Here is an 18,187-nt window from a genome sequence, read left to right on the forward strand (position 1 = left end):
TTTCTAGGTCAATTAAACCCCTCCAGTCTTACACCTGTAGTAATATCTTTAGTTGTATGGCTCTGCTCATTGCTTTATCCACAGGATTGGATAGAACATGGTAAGCTGCCAGGACAGCAGCAAATGTCCACAACTTTAGTACTTGGATGACACGAGACAAAAGTGGCACAACTCCAGAACGAGAAGTAACACAAAGATCAAATTACAGGCATGTGCAGAATTAAATCTGGATGCTGAAGCACCTTTAAATTGACTTCGGCTCACAACATGATTGCTTCGTAATTTAAAAATAAATTCTGAACTTGCTCTTTCATGACACATCACAAATGAATATTATATACAAGGGTGCAGCATGAATCAATTTCTCATTTTTAAGCCAGTGTAAAATGGTTAATTCGACAAGGTCGCAATTTAATGAAATGACCTCATATCAACAGGCACTTAACAGTTCAGCTCATAAAACTGTAATTGTATTTATCATTCTTTGAAATGCTATTCTGGAGGTTGATTAAATATTTGCAAAAATAAAAATTAAATCTTCATGCGAAAATGTTTGCAGCAACAACCTCTAAATACCCTTGTTCTCTCAATGGCACAGTTCAGGAGATATTAACACAGTAGCAGCACAATGGACGCCTGAGTGTAATTAAAAACAGGGTACCTCTGTCCAGGATAACAAAGCAACTATTATAGAAGTCCACCTTTAATGGACAGCTAGTGGTCAACTGAAGTTTACACATTGCGAGGCAACTTCACAGACTGAGGGTGACAACGAGTCTGCTGGAGGAACTCAGCAGGTTGAGCAGTTATCTGTGGGAGGAAAAGGAACTGTTGACACTTTGGGTTATCAGGGCTAGAGACTGCGATATGTTATGAAGAGTCCTTGGTGTATCAAGGAAGATCAAAGAACCAGTGTTGCACAATGCTGCTGGAACAAGTCACTCCTACGAATTCTAATTTTCTGATGAACTATCAGACGAAGTCTCAAAGAAAGACTTTCCATAGTTGTAGATTCTGGTTGAAAAGGGGATAAAATCTTCCTTGACAACAACGCGAGTCTCCATAAAGTCTCTCTTGGTTTTCCTTTTCAGCTCCTCAGTAATTTGGTCTTCATTTTGAGGGTCTTCTAACAAAAAGAGAGGAAAGACTAATCAACAATTTTGTGTAGAAAAATAGGGGCGCTTTTAGCCCTGAGTACATGTTTTTTTAAGATAGGTCCAAAGTTGTATAATTTACATAGATGAAGAGTGTACGGGTCATACTCAGCAAATAAAGGTCAAAAACACAGTATGAAGACTTGGTTAAAAATACATATACTGTGTATAATTCTATCAGAGGATGGTATCCAAAGAACATACCAAATGTCAGGAGTAAACTATTTGGCCCCTCATACCCGCTTCATGTTTCAATTACGGACATGGCTGACCATTCACCTCAGTACCACTTTCCTAAGAAATCCCACATTCCTTGTGATTTCCTTAATATCCAAAAAAAAGTCTTTAAATCTATGTATTCAATATACCCAGCAACTGGGCCTCCTTAACCATCTTGGGTGTGAATTTCAAAGATCAACCATCCTCTGGGTGAAGAAATTACTTCTTGTCTGTCTTGAATGACCTGTCCTCTTATTTTAATAGGTTTTCACAGAATTATATTACACAGAAACAGGCCTTTCAGTCTAGTGAATCCAACGAGGTCATTTATACTAATGCTACCCCACACCCATTTTATTGCCCTTCAATCTACCCCTAACACATACACGATGCAAGCAATGAACACGTTAACCTGAGACAGGAACAATTACAGCGTTTAAAAGACATTTGGATAGTTTGAAGAATGGGAAAGGAAGTGAAGAATCTGTTTGCATGCTATGCAACTCTATACGTTTGGACACACGTTCCACGTTTTAACTACGCAGATTTAGAGTACACTGAGATGGTTGGATGCAAGATACAGGATATGGTGCAACTCAAACTACCTGCGTCTCAATATCACCAAGACCAAGGAGATGGTGGTGGACTTTAGGAGATCTAGGCCTCATATGGAGCCAGTGATCATTAATGGAGAATGTGTGGAGCAGGTTAAGACCTACAAGTATCTGGGAGTACAGTTAGACGAGAAGCTAGACTGGACTGCCAACACAGATGCCTTGTGCAGGAAGGCACAGAGTCGACTGTACTTCCTAAGAAGGTTGGCGTCATTCAATGCCTGTAGTGAGATGCTGAAGATGTTCTATAGGTCAGTTGTGGAGAGCGCCCTCTTCTTTGTGGTGGCGTGTTGGGGAGGAAGCATTAAGAAGAGGGACGCCTCACGTCTTAATAAGCTGGTAAGGAAGGCGGGCTCTGTCGTGGGCAAAGTACTGGAGAGTTTAACATCGGTAGCTGAGCGAAGGGCGCTGAGTAGGCTACAGTCAATTATGGATAACTCTGAACATCCTCTACATAGCACCATCCAGAGACAGAGAAGCAGTTTCAGCGACAGGTTACTATCGATGCAATGCTCCTCAGACAGGATGAAGAGGTCAATACTCCCCAATGCCATTAGGCTTTACAATTCTACCGCCAGGACTTAAGAACTTTTTAAAAGCTATTATTAATGCTTTTTGAGATAGTGATTTAGATGCATATCATATTTTTGTACTGAGTTAAGTATTGTATGTAATTAGTTTTGCTACAACAAGTGTATGGGACATTGGAAAAAAGATGAATTTCCCCATGGGGATGAATAAAGTATCTATCTATCTATCTACAGTATAGGAGAGAGATTTTTCACTACAACTGGCACCAGCCAGCGTATTGCATGGGTTAAAATTTACCTTCTATTGGCTATATTGCACATTTGCGCCTCTTACCAAGGGCAATGGGGGATATATTCAGTATCTGATGGATAATGTAGAAGGTATGGTGTTCTATAGTAGCTGCGTAATACACGGGGGGTGGGGGCATTTATTCTGCACCAGTTACTTTTACCTGCAGAAATCTCGCCCGCAGCCTTCTCTTTTTTGCTCTTCATCTGTAGGAAGGCGTAGGTACCGAACAGGGTCCATATGCCAATCGCGTAGACCATTGACACCCGCGTGTTCCAGCGCGTTATATCCTTCAACTTCATCCTAGCAGTCCGCTGGGTCCCCCTCTGAATAGATACCCGCACCCTTCCCTCCCTGCGGGAATAAATACCCTCAACCTCTCCCCCTCCTGGGGTAAATATCCTCACGTCTTCCCCACAGGAATAAGAACCCGCGATCAGTGCACGCACTCGCCCTCCCCTTCAAGGATAAATTAACCGCGCGGTCGCCACCCCTCTGCCCCACGGTCAATCCACCCCGACGGCCGGCTGGTCGCTGGAGGTCACCGCCGGCCTGCCGCAGTGTCAGTCGGCGCTCGGGCCCAGCGCGACTCCCGCGACGGCGCCCCCTCCCGCCAGCTCTGCCGCGCCTGCCCGGAGAATGAGCTCCGGGACACAAGCTGGGAAAACTCAGCCAGCATCCATCCAAATAGAAATCTCAGGACTGTGTCAAAAGGCCCCAAACAGTCCTTCCAGCCGAGGCGACACTTCACCTGTGAGGCTCACCTACTGTCACAAATTAGTAGCCATTACAGAGACGTGGATGCAGGGTGGAGATGACTGGGAATTAAATACCCACAGCTATGAAGTAATAATGGAAGGATAGGCAGGAAGGTAAGGGAGGTGGGGCAGCGCTCTTAATTAAGGATGAAGTCAGGGAGATAGTGAGAGGCGATACAAAATCTAAGGAGAAGAATGTTGAATCAGAATCAGGTTTATTATCACCGGCACGTGACGTGAAATTTGTTAACTTAGCAGCAGCAGTTCAATGCAATACATAATATAATATAGAAAAATAATAATGAATGAAATAATAATAAGTAAAGCAATTACAGTATACGTATATTGAATAGATTTTTAAAACGTAAAAAAAATACAGAAATACTGTATATTAAAAACGTGAGGTAGTGTCCAAGGGTTTAATGTCCATTTAGGAATCGGATGGCATAGGGGAAGAAGCTGCTCCTGAATCACTGAGTGTGTGCCTTCAGGCTTCTGTATCTCCTACCAGATGGTAACAATGAGAAAAGGGCATGCCCTGGGTCCTTAATAATGAACGCTGCCTTTCTGAGACACCGCTCCCTGAAGATGTCCTGGGTACTTTGTAGGCTGGTACCCAAGATGGAGCTGACTAGATTTACGACCTCCTGCAATTTCTTTCGGTCCTGTGCAGTAGCAACCCCCCCCCCCCCCCCCCACCCCATACCAGACAGTGATGGAGCCTGTCAGAATGGTCTTCACTGTACATCTATAGAAGTTTTTGAGTGTATTTGTTGACATACCAAATCTCTTCAAACTCCTAATGAAGTACAGTTGCTGTCTTGCCTTCTCTTTATAAATACATTGATCTGCTGGGACCAGGTTAGATCCTCAAAGATCTTGACACCAGGAACTTGAAGCTGCTCACTCTCTCTACTTCTGATCCCTCTATGAGGATTGGTATGTGTTCCTTCATCTTACCCTTCCTGAAGTCCACAATCAGCTCTTTCGTCTTACTGACATTGAGTGCCAGGTTGTTGCTGCGGCACCATTCCACTAGTTGGCATATCTTACTCCTGTACGCCCTCTCATCACCACCTGAGATTCTACCAACAATGGTTGTATCTTCGGCAGATTTATAGCTGGTATTTCAGTTATGCCTAGCCACACAGTCATGTGTATACCAGTGTCTTATGCCTAAACAACGGAGACGATAGTGGGATGAGGGAGGATGTGGCTAGTGTAGACTGAGAACACAGGCTATATGGTGGAACAGTTGAGGAACAGTGGAAGACTTTCAAAGAGATTTTTCAAGGTGCTTAACAAAAGTATATTACAGTTAAAAGCAGGGACAGTAAGGGTGGGGAGAGCCAGCCGTGGATAACTAAGGAAATAAAAGAAGGCAACAAACTAAAAACTCGTGCATACAAAGTCACCAAGAGTAGTGGGAAACTGGAAGATTAGGAAAACTTTAAAAAGCAACAAAGAACCAATAAGTGAACAATAAAGAAAGGGAAGCTAGATTATGTAAACTAGCACAAAATATAAAAATGGATAGTGAAAGATTTTTATAATTATATAAAGTGGAAAAGGGTGGCTAAAGTGACTGTGGATCCCTTGGAGGATGAGAAGGGGGAATTGATATTGGGTAATGAGGGAATGGCCGAGGCTTTGAATGATTATTTTGTGTTGGGTCTTCAATGTGGAGGATGCATCTAACTTGTCAAAGAGAGATGTTATGGATGCAAAGGGAGGTGAGGCCCTCAGTAGCTAACACTAAAGAGGTAGTGCTGAGCAAACTTGTGGGCCTGACAGAAGTTATAGTAGAGGCTTTGGTGATAATTTACCAAAATTCTCTGGACCTGGGCAGGTCCCAGCAGATTGGAAGACGGCGAATGTCATGCCACTGTTCAAAAGAGGACGTATGCAAAAGCCCATTAGTTTAATATCTGTAGTTGGGAAAATGCTTGAAGCTATCATTAAAGAAGAAATAGTGAGGCATCTGGAAAGAAATGGATCCATCAGGCAGACACAGCATGGATTCAGCAGAGGCAGGTCCTGTTTAACAAACTTACTGGAGTTCTTTGAGGATATGACAAGTGCAGTGGATAGAGGGGAACTGTGGACATTATTTACTTGGATTTCCAGAAGGCATTTGATAGGATGCCAAATAGAAGACTTATCCATAAGATAAGAATACATAGAGTTGGGGGTGATGTATTAGCATGGATAGAGAATTGGTTAACTAATAGAAAGCAGAGAGTTGGGATACATGGGTGTTTCTCTGGTTGGCAATCTGGTGGTGAGCGGTGTGTCACAGGGGTCGGTGCTGCGCTCACAACTGTTCACGATATACATTAACGATCTGGAAGAGGGGATTGAGTGTAGTGTATCTAAGTTTGCTGATGATACTAAGTTGAGCAGAAAAGCAAATTGTGCAGGATATACGGAGAGGCTGCAGAAAGATATAGCTAGGTTAAGTGAGTGGGCGAGGGTCTGGGAGATGGAGTACAATGTTGGTAAGTGTGAGGTCATCCACTTTGGAAGGACAAATGAAAGAGCAGATTGTTAATTAAATGGTACAAGATTGCAGCATGCTGCTGTGCAGAGGGTCTTGGAAGTGCTTGTGCATGAATAACAAAAGGTTGGTTTGCAGGTGCAGCAGGCTATCAAGAAGGCAAATGGAATGTTGGCCTTCATTGCTAGAGAGATTGAATGTAAGAGCAGGGAGGTTATGCTCCAACTGAGGCCGCACCTGGAGTATTGTGTGCATTTCTGGTCTCCTTACTTGAGGAAGGATATACTGGTTTTGCAGGAAGTGCAGAGGAGGTTCACCAGGTTGATTCCAGGGATGAGGGGGTTAGACTGAGAGGAGAGATTGAGTCGCCTGGTACAGTACTCACAGGATTTCAGAAGAATGAGAGGAGATCTTATAGAACATATAAAATTATGAAGGGGATGGTGTTTCCACTGGTAGGCGAGACTAAAACTAGGGGACATATCTTCAAGATTCAAGGGAGTAGATTTAGGACAGAGATGAGGAGGAACTGCTTTTCCTAGAGTGATGAATCTGTGGAATTCTCTGCCCAATGAAGCAGTGGAGGCTACCTCAGTAAATATATGTAAGACAAGGTTGGATAGATCTTTGCATAGTAGGGGAAGTAAGGGATAAAAGATGAGTCCATCAGCCATGATCTTATTGAATGGCAGAGCAGACTTGATGGGCCAGATGGCCTACTCCTGCTCCAATTTCTTCTGTTTTTATGCACAAACAAGAGAAAATCTTCAGATGCTGGAAATCCAAGCAACACACACAAAATACTGGAGGAACTCAGCAGCCAGGCAGTTGATGTTTTGGGCCGAGATCCTTCAACAGAGCTGGAGAAAAAAGATGAGAAATCAGATAAAGAGGGTGGGAAGGGGAGGAAAGATACAAGATGATAGGTGATAGGTGATAGGTGAAACCCAGTGGGGGAGCAGGGGTGAAGTAAGGAGCTGGGAAATTGATTGGTGAAAGAGAGGAAAGGCGGGAGAAGGGGGTATCTGACAGGAAAGGACAGAAGGCCATGGAAGAAAGGGAAGGGGGAGGAGCACCGGGTGGGGGGTGATAGACAGTTAAGGAGATAAAGATGAGAGAGAAATGGGAATGGTGAGGGAGGGAGCCATTACTGGAAGTTTGAAAAACTGTAGGATGGCATGTTTGCATGTAAAATCAATCTTGGTCAAGAGAATTTATCCAATCATGTCAACCCCAGAAATTGGTTCTTTATCTCCAGACACTGTTGGATCCACTGAGTATTTGTAGGTTTTTGTTTTGTTTTTATTTAATATTTCCACAGCTGCAGCTTTCTGTCTCCTAGCTAGAATTCAAATCGTCAGGAAATGCAGTCAAAAGGAAATCCACGAGTTGTTCGATTCCCACAATACAAGTTTCCTATCTTTCCCACCTTCACATAAACAGCCATACGAATTCCTTTTTAACCGTGTTTTTTTTTAAAGTTTCAGTTTTTCCTCTGTAGCTGCACCAATGCCAGATAGGAGTACTCACAAAGACTCCATTCCTTTTAAACTCACTAGGCTCCACTTTGGATTTCACTTCAGTAAAACAGCTATTTCTGATGGTGGAAAAACTGGGAACAGTGGAGTGAAAAGCTTGTTGGTTTACGGCACTCTTGGATTGCAGTCCATCATTGGTTCTGTTGTGTTTCTTGCATTTACTGTGATTCCCCGGAAGAAAACAAATCTCAGGGGTGTATATGGTGACATATATGTACTTCAATAATAAATTTGCCTTGAACTTTGAAATGTCTACCTTGAAGGTCTGAAGTACAAAGGAATGGAAATAATGCTGCACCTGCATAAAGCCCAAATGTGATCTTACCTGGAGCCGTCTGATCACTGTACATACGAAGAATCTTCTTCTCAACCAGATCCTTGAGCACTAAGGATGGCCTGATTCTATTTCAGGTCTGTGGGTCCTCAGTTGACAGATGAAGGGTGTGGGATCTGCAGACTCTCCCACCAAGGGGGAGGACCTAACTGGTGTAGTTGGAGCCTCACTGATGGGACATACAAAGGGACGCAGAGCAGATGTGGTGATTACCTCATATTGGTCAGTGGGAAGACTTAACTACCACCACTACACCAACCACTCCCTCAAACCCCGCCCCCACCCCTTAATGCATGAACAGTACATTCCAGTTAATTAGGGCAGCTACTTATTTGAAAGAAATCTTAAAGAACAAAAGCTAATCAAGAAAATATTTGGGTGTTTATTTGGGATACTATGCTGCTTAATTGGGGCAGGTGACTGTTGCCAAACTGTTTCTAACTAGGTATGTCGCGTGTGCTTGTGTGTGGCTGTTGGGCATTACCACTTGCTTAGAGTGAACAGTTTTTAAATAGCATCGTGCATATGTTTGTGTTCAAAAAGTAGCGATTTTTGTCACTGACAGTTGGCGAGAAATAAGCAGTAAGACAATTCAGAGCTGTTTTCCTACCTGTGATTTCAAGCATTCTGGCTTGGAGCTGCCCGAAATGGCCAGGAGTGAAAATGAAACGATTTCACCACTTAAGCAAGTTAGTAACTACTAAGAGTTTGAAGGTACCAACAATCATCTTGAATGTTACAATGAAAATGAAGATATGTAGGGTGCAATCAGCAAAGTATGGTATGAAGACAGTCCATCATCTGCACTAAGTGTCCGTTCTGATTTTGTTAATTTACAATCATTCAGAACATATCAGTCTACACTAGGTGAATCCCTCTGTTGATAACCATTGGGAACTAATAAAGTTTTATAGTGCTGTTGTAGTATCAATAGTGTTCTAATTTGTTCTTTATTTCTTTTAAATAGATAATGTTACTCAGCTAAACAGCAGTTTGTCTTTTTTTCTTATATCTTTTTAACTATTTTCATGTAACTTTAGCTAATTAGAGCAACCACTTAATTGGGCCAAAACGTACTGGTCCTGAATTGTCCTAATATCTGGAATCCACTGTACTCCACTTCAAGGGAGGCAAGTGTTCCCTTGTCCCTTATCCCACTAATGAACCAAGAAAAGCAGACTGAAACTCTGAGTAATCCCTCATGCCCTGATTCAACATGATCAATACTCCTTCCCATCTCTGACCTTAGTGAAGTGGCCTTGTGATGTCAAAGAACACCACAGCATAGGCCCTTCAGCCCATCTAGTCTGTGATGAACTATTGTTCTGCCTAGTCCCATTGACCTGCACCCAGACCACAGCCCTCCATACCTCCCATCCATGTACTTATCCAAATTGCTTAAATGTTGAAATCGAATCCAAATCCAGCACTTTCTCTGAAAGCTTGTTCCACACTCTCACCATCCTCTGAGTGAAGATGACTCCCTCATGTTCCCCTGAAACATTACAACTTCACCCTTAACCTATGATCTCCACTCTAGTCTCACCCAACCCCAGTGGAAAAAGCCTGCTTGCATTTACCTTATTTATTTCCATCTTCAATATCTCTATTCTTCCCTTTCACGGTTCTTTTGTAGACCCTGACCTGGAGTTACACGCTGACTTCGGTTCTTTGCGGGAATGGGACCCGCTCTCGGGGTTTCACGACTGGCTGTTATTCAATATGCCAAGGATGCGGCCTAAGAGATCAGCTCGCCTTCGGAGTTCCGGGATCGCGTGGCTCTGGAGACGGGCGGACTGAAGGTCGGTGTCTCTGCAGGAATTCTGGGTGTTGTGGGAGACGGAAGATCGAAAGTAGCTAGGTGGCTGTGTGCCCAGAGACCCGAGTTCTTTGGGCACAGAGCTTGGGAAAAGTGACACAATGGACTTTTAACATCATAAATCAGCGAGTTGTTTGTTATGTCTCCCCTCTCGCTGTGAAACAAAGACACCTCTTTCTCCCTCATTAGGGAGAGAGAGATCCTGTGGTATGGAATACTGGGTGAATGAGTAGTCTTTGGGGTACTGCAAGTCTGTGTCTTTGCTGCACGCTTGAGTGCTTGGTGGTGGGTGCCAATGCTTATTTTTTGCTGGTGGGGGAGGGGGGAGCTTTGGGGTTCTAACATTTAACTGTCATTTATTCTTTGGGGGCACTCTTTTCGTGGATGGTTGCAAAGAAAAAGTATTTCAGGATGTATATTGTATACATTTCTCTGACATTAAATGTACCTTTGATCTATATAATCTCATAATTTTGTATATCTCAATCAATTCTCCCTTCATTCTCCTACGCTCCAGAGGGAAAAAGTCCTAATATATTCCCTGTACCTCACGTCCTCACGTCCCAGCAACATTCTTTTAAGTTTTGGAGCACACAATGCTCCAAGTTAAGCTTCCCCATCTTACACAACTTCCACATAACAACTCCTGTGTCAATATTTTGATATATGAAAGCCAATGTCCTACTTCATCAACTTATCCTGCATTGATTTCTCTAGTGGCAGTGATATGACTTAAAGGTCTCATTCTTCTTAAGGTGTTGATATTAGACAACCTGTCCCTTATCTGCATTCCAGGTAGCATGGTTCCCAGTACAGGCTTTCTTCCAAACCATGGCCTTTAAGAGAACTAGGCACAGGGTGTCAAGTCCCTAAACCATGCAGTATACATAAAATTATGGAAATTGTCAGATTTGAGAAACTTCTGGCAAATGTAAAGTTGAATCAGGTAATTCTTCAAAATGACTTTTCTACTCCTGGCTTGACGATACATATTTTTAATACCCAGATTACATTTCAAGAATAAGATACTTCAGTTTCAATCCCCTTCTCCTGTCATTGGAGGTTTGGTGATTAATACACTGACTAGCATGCACGTTCCTTTTCCTACTTCCTCATTCAGATCAGGGAAAGGTCTTACTGTGCTGGGACCTTTCCCATGCTTTGCCTGTGACACTGTTCCACAAGCTTGCCTATCGACAACATCAACAAGCCTTTCAGTTGAGGAGGACAAATGCCTGTTATTTACAAGAAGTGATACAGGAGTCATGAGAAATAAATGAGCAGGAAAGAGAACTTTGCACCATTTTCCATTCCCAGATCTGAAAAATGTTTCACCTATTCCATCAGTCAGAGCAACTGGAAAACCGAACCTCAACGTCATGTGGTGCCTTTATCCAGATGCTGATTTTTCTCTCCTTTTTCATATAGTTACAAAGTTGAAATGAAATAAATGGTGCGTGCTGTGTAGCCCAATGAACCTGCTTCCCCCATTTAACCACAGACATACGTCCAGCTTTGTGTGCATTTCCTAACATCCTCTATCCCCCTATTTCAGCTCTAAATGTATTCAATGACAGCACACAAGATCAGCACTATCCTTACTTACTGGTTTTGTGATTGTGGTGTTGTTGGATCTGTGCTTTTTCCAGAGGCAGTACAGAGTGTTCCATCATATTCTTGACTTGTAGTAAGTAGCAAATGATGGAAGGGTTTGAAGTAGCAGCAGGCATCATCATCATGTGCCATACCCTGCCGGAGCCTCAGTGACCACTTTCTTCCACTGCGATCTGTCGGCAGTCAAACCTCTTGCATCTCTGGCGGTGAGGCTGGTCCACTTCTTGATGTTGTCGATCCAGGTTGTCCTCTGTCTGCCTTGGGAGTGGCTTCCTTCCATTTTGCCTTCAAGCACAATGCGTTCCAGTGTGTCAACAGTTATTGAGATGTGTCTCAAATAGTAGTGCTGTTTAGTAGCAGGACTGCTACTAAAAATAAGAGCTTTGACCAGTGACCAATCCGGATATTGGAAGGAAGGGATTCACTCAGGTCCACAGCCCGAATACAAAAGACAGCAGCGGGTCAATACAGCAAAAAAGAGCTTTGACCAGCGACTAATCAGTGTTTGAGATTGATTAGCAAGAGTAAATGAAAGGAAGGAAGGGTCAAGTGCAGCAGCCATTGTCTGAGTGAAGTCAGAGTGATCTTGAGGCTTTAGCTCTTTGAGGCTTCTGTGAAGAGAGGTTTCAGACAGAGAAAGCAGAGGAAATAAAAGCTCAAGGTTAAGTTTTTTTTCCCTTCCCTTCTTTATATCTGCTCAGCTTTGACAGTACGGATGCCAGGTAGGATAGTGGAATGCTCCTCTTATGGGATGTGGGAAGGCAGGGAGACCATCAGTGTCCCTGACTTCAACTGGGAGGAGCGCATCCAGCTGCAGCTTCTAACAATTCGTGTTAAGGAGCTAGAGCTGGAACCCAACAACTATTTTGTGTCGGTCTTCACGGTGGAGGACACACCTAATATGCCGAAGAAGGATGTTATGGACGAAATGGGAGGTGAGGACCTTGATAAAATCACTGTCACTAAAGAGATAGTGATAAGCAAACCAGAGGGCCTGAAGGTAGATAGGCCCCCTAGTCCTGATGGGATGCATCCCAGGGTGCTGAGGGAATTGGTGCAGGTTATAGTAGACAAGTTGGTAATCATTTATCAAAACTCTCTAAACTCTGGGCAGGTTCCAGCAGATTGGAAGACAACAAATGTCACGCCACTTTTTAAAAAAAAGGATGTAGGCAAAAAATGGGCAACTATAGGCCAGTTAGCTTAACATCTGTAGTTGGGAAAATACTTGAAGCTGTCATTAAGGAAGAAATAGCGAAACATTTAGAAAAGGGTGGCTCCATTAGACACAGCATGGATTCAGAAAGGGCAGGTCCTGTTTGACAAACTCACTGGAGTTCTTTGAGGACATAATAAGTGCAGTGGACAGAAGGGGAACAGGTGGATGTCGTATACTTGGATTTCCAGAAGGCGTTCGATAAGGTGCCACACAAGAGACTTATAAATAAGATACGGATGCATGGAGTCGGAGGAAGTGTATTGGCATGGATAATGGATTGGTTAACCAATAGAGGTTCCAAGGTTGCCAAGCCAAGGAGTGGTAGTGGGGATAAGCTCCTACTGCTTAAAAAGTGCTCCTCATGGCATGCGTCTCAAATAGCCTCTGGCAACCAAGTCCAACTCCTGGCCTTCTCGTGTGGCTTAGCCTGCAAGCCCAGCGGAACTGTTTCTACTGACAGGAGAAGGGGCAAGGGCGGGTCTTGGCGCCTTAAAACCAGTGCTTCGGGTAGATGGAGCTTGACAGCCTGGGAGGGCAGTCCATCTAAGAGAAGGAAAACTCTGATTTTAAACCTCCGCTGTCTTGCGGCCATACCCAATCATGGGAAAGGCTTCGGGAGTAAACCCTGAGGATAAATCTGGAGCCGGAGTCCCTAAGGCAGTCTGATGTTACATTCAACCTCATTCTGGCAACTCCTGTGACGACGCCGGTGTCAAGCTGTATCGGCCCCTGCCTTTCCCTTGGACAGCATCGGTGGCGTGGAGAGGGGAGATGTGCTGCATGGGCAACTGCCGATCTCTCATAAAACCTTGCCCACGCCTGTGCCCTGGAGAGGACACTCCAGCGTCGCCAAAACACGGAAAGCAGCAGTCTACTGGTTATAAGCCTGCGCTCAATTGGCGTAGAGCAAGGCGCCAGGGGTTGTTTTCGACGGAGGGAGAGGCCATCGTGCTTCACTGGACAGCTACCGCCCGCCTCAAGCTGGGCAGCCCCCAGCCAATAAGGTGCTGTCCCGCCACAGTCCCCCGCTTCACTGGGTGCGTGGGGCTTAGGGATACAGGTATCCTGAATCGTGGTCTGTAAACACTGCACCAAGCAAAACAACAAGGAAACAAGGCAAGAAGCCAGCATTCAGACTCGGATGTTGGAACGTACGGACTATGACAACCGGTCTATCAGACGACCTTCGCGAGATCACTGACACCCGCAAAACAGCAGTGATTAACAACCAACTGCTTCGTCTCGCAGCGCTCCAAGATACACGGCTTCCAGAATCGGGGACCCTTGCTGAGAGAGAGAGTACACCCTCTTCTGGCAGGGGGAAGGCAAGGACGAGACCAGAGAGCATGGTGTCGGCTTTGCTGTGAAAAACTCGCTGCTGAAGATGGTGGAACCCAGCAAGGATGGATCGGAGCGGATCTACTTACTGCGGCTGCACACCTCCGATGGGCCTGTCAACCTTATTAGCGCTTACGCCCCAACCCTATATTCCACACAAGACGCAAAAGATGAGCTCTATGATCAACTTTCAAGGCAGATACAGGTGATCCCGAAACAGGAACAGTTGCTACTACTTGGCGACTTCAACGCAAGAGCGGGTGCCGACCACGACTCCTGGCCAAGCTGTCTGGGACGGCACGGGATCGGTAACTTGAATGACAATGGACAACGACTGCTCGAGCTTTGCGTCACCAACACCTACTTCCAGGCCAATGCTCAACACAAAGTTTCCTGGCGACATCTCCGCTCGAAACACTGGCATCAGCTAGACCTGATCCTCACAAGACGCAACCACCTGAAAAAACGTGCTCATGACACGGTCCTTTCAAAGTGCTGACTCTGACACGGATCACTCCCTGGTTTGCTGCAAACTCAGACTCCAACCAAAGAAGATGCACTACGCCAAGCCTCTAGGCAAACAGCGTATCAATGCTACTACGATCCAAAACTTAACCAAAGCGGAGGTATTCATCAAGTCACTGGAGGACGCCCTCCTTGCAGACCCACCAGGAGGAGCAGTTCAGCAGAGATGGGATTCTCTCAGGGACACCATCCACAGCACTGCATTGAAGACCTTCGGGAGGAAGCGGAGCAAGACACAGGATTGGTTCGAGGCAAGCGCGAATGAGCTCAATGCGGCCATCGAGGAGAAGCGTGTTGCACTGTTGAAGCACAAGCACCAACCCACTCAGGCAACACTGCAAGCGTTGATTACAGCTAGGAACAATGCACAGAAGACAGCCAGACGCTGTGCAAATGGCTACTGGCTACAACTATGCAAAAACATCCAGTTATCAGTCGACACAGGCAACATTCGCGGAATGTATGAGGGGATCAAGAAAGCCATCAGTCCAACCCAGAGCAAGACAGCTCCACTGAAATCCAGGACAGGCGAGGTCATCAAAGACAAAAGAAAGCAGATGGAGAGATGGGTGGAGCACTGCTCCGAACTCTACTCCAGGGAAAGTGATAACTCAGACAACGTGTTAGCCACCGTGGAATGCCTACCAGTCATGGAGGAGCTGGACGTACTGCCGACTGCTGAAGAGCTGAGCAGAGCCATCGACAGATTACCCACTGGAAAGGCACCAGGGTTGGATGGCATCCCACCAGAGGCCATCAAGTGTGCAAAGGGAGTTCTGCTCAACCACCTGCCGGAACTACTCTGTCAGTGCTGGGAGGGGGGAACGGTGCCGCAAGACATGAGAGACTGCAACATTGTCACCCTCTATAAGAACAGGGGGGACAGAAGCGATTGTAACAACTACAGAGGAATCTCGCTGGTGAACATCGTTGGGAAGGTCTTTGCCCGCATGGTCCTGGGCAGACTACAGAAAATCGCCGGAAGGGTATACCCCGAATCTCAGTGTGGTTTCAGGTCGGAACGTTCCACAATGAGATGATCTTCTCTCTTCGACAGCTGCAAGAGAAATGCCGAGAGCAAAGACAACCACTCTACGTCACTTTCATCGACCTCACAAAGGCATTCGACCTTGTTAGTAGAGACGGCTTGTTTAAAATCCTCGCCAGGATTGGTTGTCCTCCGAAGCTCCTCAAGATAGTCCAATCGTTTCACGCGGATATGAAAGGCGTCGTTCAATTTGATGGCTCTTCTTCAGAGGCTTTCAACATCTGCAGCGGTGTGAAGCAGGGCTGTGTGCTTGCTCCCACCCTATTCGGCATCTTCTTCGCAGTCATGCTGAAGCATGCGTTTGGAATTTCAACCGATGGAGTTTACCTTCATACCAGATCGGACGGAAGGCTGTTCAGTCTGTCCCGGCTGAGGGCAAAATCCAAATTCCGTGAAGTACTCATCAGAGACATGCTGTTTGCAGACGACGTAGCGTTGGCAACACACTCTGAAGAGCAACTGCAGCGACTTATGGACAACCTCTCAAGAGCCTGCCAGGAATTCAGCTTAACCATTAGTCCGAAGAAGACCAACGTGATGGGCCAAGGCGTTGAACAACCCCCCGTCATCAACATCAACAATTACGAGCTGGAGGTAGTCCACGAATTCACATACCTCAGCTCCACCATCACGGACAGCCTCTCCCTGGACTCCAAGATCAACAGGCGGATCGGAGGAGCAGCCACCACATTCGCCAGGCTGACCAAGAGAGTCTGGGAGAAAAGAAAGCCAATTACGAACACCAAAATTGCAGTCTACAGGGCATGCGTCCTCAGCACATTGCTCTACGGCAGCGAGACCTGGAGCCGCTACTCCAGGCAGCAGCGACGTCTCAACGCCTTCCACCTTCACAGCCTGAGATGCGTTCTGGGCATCAAATGGACCGACCGAGTCACCAACACCAAAGTCCTTACCCAGCCTCTTCACCCTTCTCCAACAACGCCGCCTTCACTGGCTGGGACACGTACATCGCATGCAGGACGGGAGGATTCCGAAAGACCTACTGTACGGGGAACTGACCACCGGCAAGAGAGCACGAGGACGTCCTCATCTTCGTTTCAAAGACGTCTGCAAAAGGGACATGAAGTCAATGGACCTGGACATCAAAAGATGGGAAGACGTCGCGAACGATCGCTCACGCTGGAGACGAGAACTACACAGAGGGCTGGAGCGAGGAGAAGAGAAACTGAGGCTTGCCGCCGAGGAAAAGCGCGCTCGCCGAAAAGACAACACGGCAACATTGGAGGGGCGCGTCCTCAAATGCTCTCGCTGCAACCGAGACTGTCACTCCCGTGTGGGCCTGTACAGCCACAACAGACGCTGCACCACCATCAGCAGCTGAATCAAAACTCTCCAGGCGCAGGTCCATGGTCTCTCCAGACCGACGGATGCTACCTAACCAATAGAAGGCAGAGAGGTGGTAAAAATGGGTGTTTCTCTGGTTGGCAGTCAGTGGTGAGTGGGGTGCTGCAGGGGTTGGTGCTGGGCCTGCAGCTGTTTACCATTTACATTGATGATTAAGAAGAGGGGACTATACAGGGTACTGGTGAGGCCCCACCTGGAGTACTGTGTGCAGTTCTGGTCTCCATACTTGAGGAAGGATATACTGGCTTTGGAGGCAGTGCAGAGGAGGTTCACCAGGATGATTCCAGGGATGGAGGGGTTAACCTCTGAGGGGAGATTGAGTCGCCTGGGACTATACTCTCTGGAGTTCAGAAGAATGAGAGGGGATCTTATGGAAACATACAAAATTTTGAAAGGGATAGATAAGCTAGAAGTAGGAAAGTTGTTTCCATTGGTAGGTGAGACAAGAACTAGGGGACATTGCCTCAAGATTCAGGGGAGAAGATTTAGGACGGAGATGAGGAGAAACTGTTTTTCCCAGGGAGTGGTGAATCTGTGGAATTCTTTGCCCAGGGAAGCAGTTGAGTCTTCTTCACTAAATATATTTAAGATACCGTTAGATAGATTTTTACATAGTAGGGGAATTAAGGGTTAAGGGGAAAAGGCAGGTAGATGGAGCTGAGTTTACGGACAGATCAGCCATGATCTTATTGAATGGTGGGGCAGGCTCAATGGGTCAGATGGCCTACTCCTGCTCCTATTTCTCATGTAACTCCGAAGGTAGTTACACCCAAGGTGCAGGATACAGGAAACTGGGTGGCAGTTAGGAAGGGGAAAAGGGTTAAGGAGCCAGAGCAAAGTACCCCTGTGGCCATCCCCCCTCAACAATGGGTATATCACTTTGAATACTGTTGGGGGGGGGGGGGGTTTGACCTAACAGAGGAGAGTCTTAATGGCACTGAATCTGGCTCTGTGTCTTGGAAGAGGGGGGTGGGGAGAAGAGGCACACTATCGTGACAGGGGAAATGTTAGTTGGAGGGAACAGACAGGAGGTTCTGTGGGTGAGAAAAAGATCCCCGGAAGGTATGTTTCCTCCTGGGTGACATGCTCTGGGATATCTCAGCTCGAGTCCTTAGCATTCTTGTGGGAGGGTGAACAGACAGAAGTCATGATCCATGTAAGTACCAATGACATAGGTAGGACGAGTGATGAGGTTCTGCATGTGGAGTTAGATACCAAGGACAGGACTTCCAGGGTTGGTTATGATTTCAGGATTGCTACCTGTGCCACAAGCTAGTGAGGCCAGAACTAGGAAGATTATATAGTGTTATGAAACCAGTAACTGGT

General features: G+C 45.8%; 1 protein-coding gene across 1 annotated transcript; it reads right to left on the bottom strand.

The window, feature by feature from the left end:
- Window positions 1–382: 382 nt before the first annotated feature.
- On the bottom strand, window positions 383–3,405 carry LOC140730659 (small integral membrane protein 26-like). Its single transcript, XM_073051409.1, has 2 exons — window positions 2,970–3,405; window positions 383–1,126 (listed from the first exon to the last, which is right to left on the bottom strand). The coding sequence occupies exons 1-2, from the start codon at window positions 3,106–3,108 to the stop codon at window positions 954–956; spliced, it is 312 nt and encodes a 103-aa protein (XP_072907510.1). The 5' UTR covers window positions 3,109–3,405; the 3' UTR covers window positions 383–953.
- Between the last annotated feature and the right edge of the window lie 14,782 nt (window positions 3,406–18,187).

This window comes from Hemitrygon akajei, chromosome 7 (assembly GCF_048418815.1).
Source record: "Hemitrygon akajei chromosome 7, sHemAka1.3, whole genome shotgun sequence".
NCBI classification, from domain to species: Eukaryota; Metazoa; Chordata; class Chondrichthyes; order Myliobatiformes; family Dasyatidae; genus Hemitrygon; species Hemitrygon akajei.

What these genes read in the sequence shown, in the direction of transcription:
- LOC140730659 (XM_073051409.1), bottom strand. Translation starts at nt 3,108, where the DNA reads ATGAAGTTGAAGGATATAACGCGCTGGAACACGCGGGTGTCAATGGTC. An exon ending in TGCGGGCGAGATTTCTGCAG is followed by an intron (nt 1,127 to 2,969) that starts GTAAAAGTAACT and finishes TCTTTTTGTTAG; the next exon opens with AAGACCCTCAAAATGAAGAC.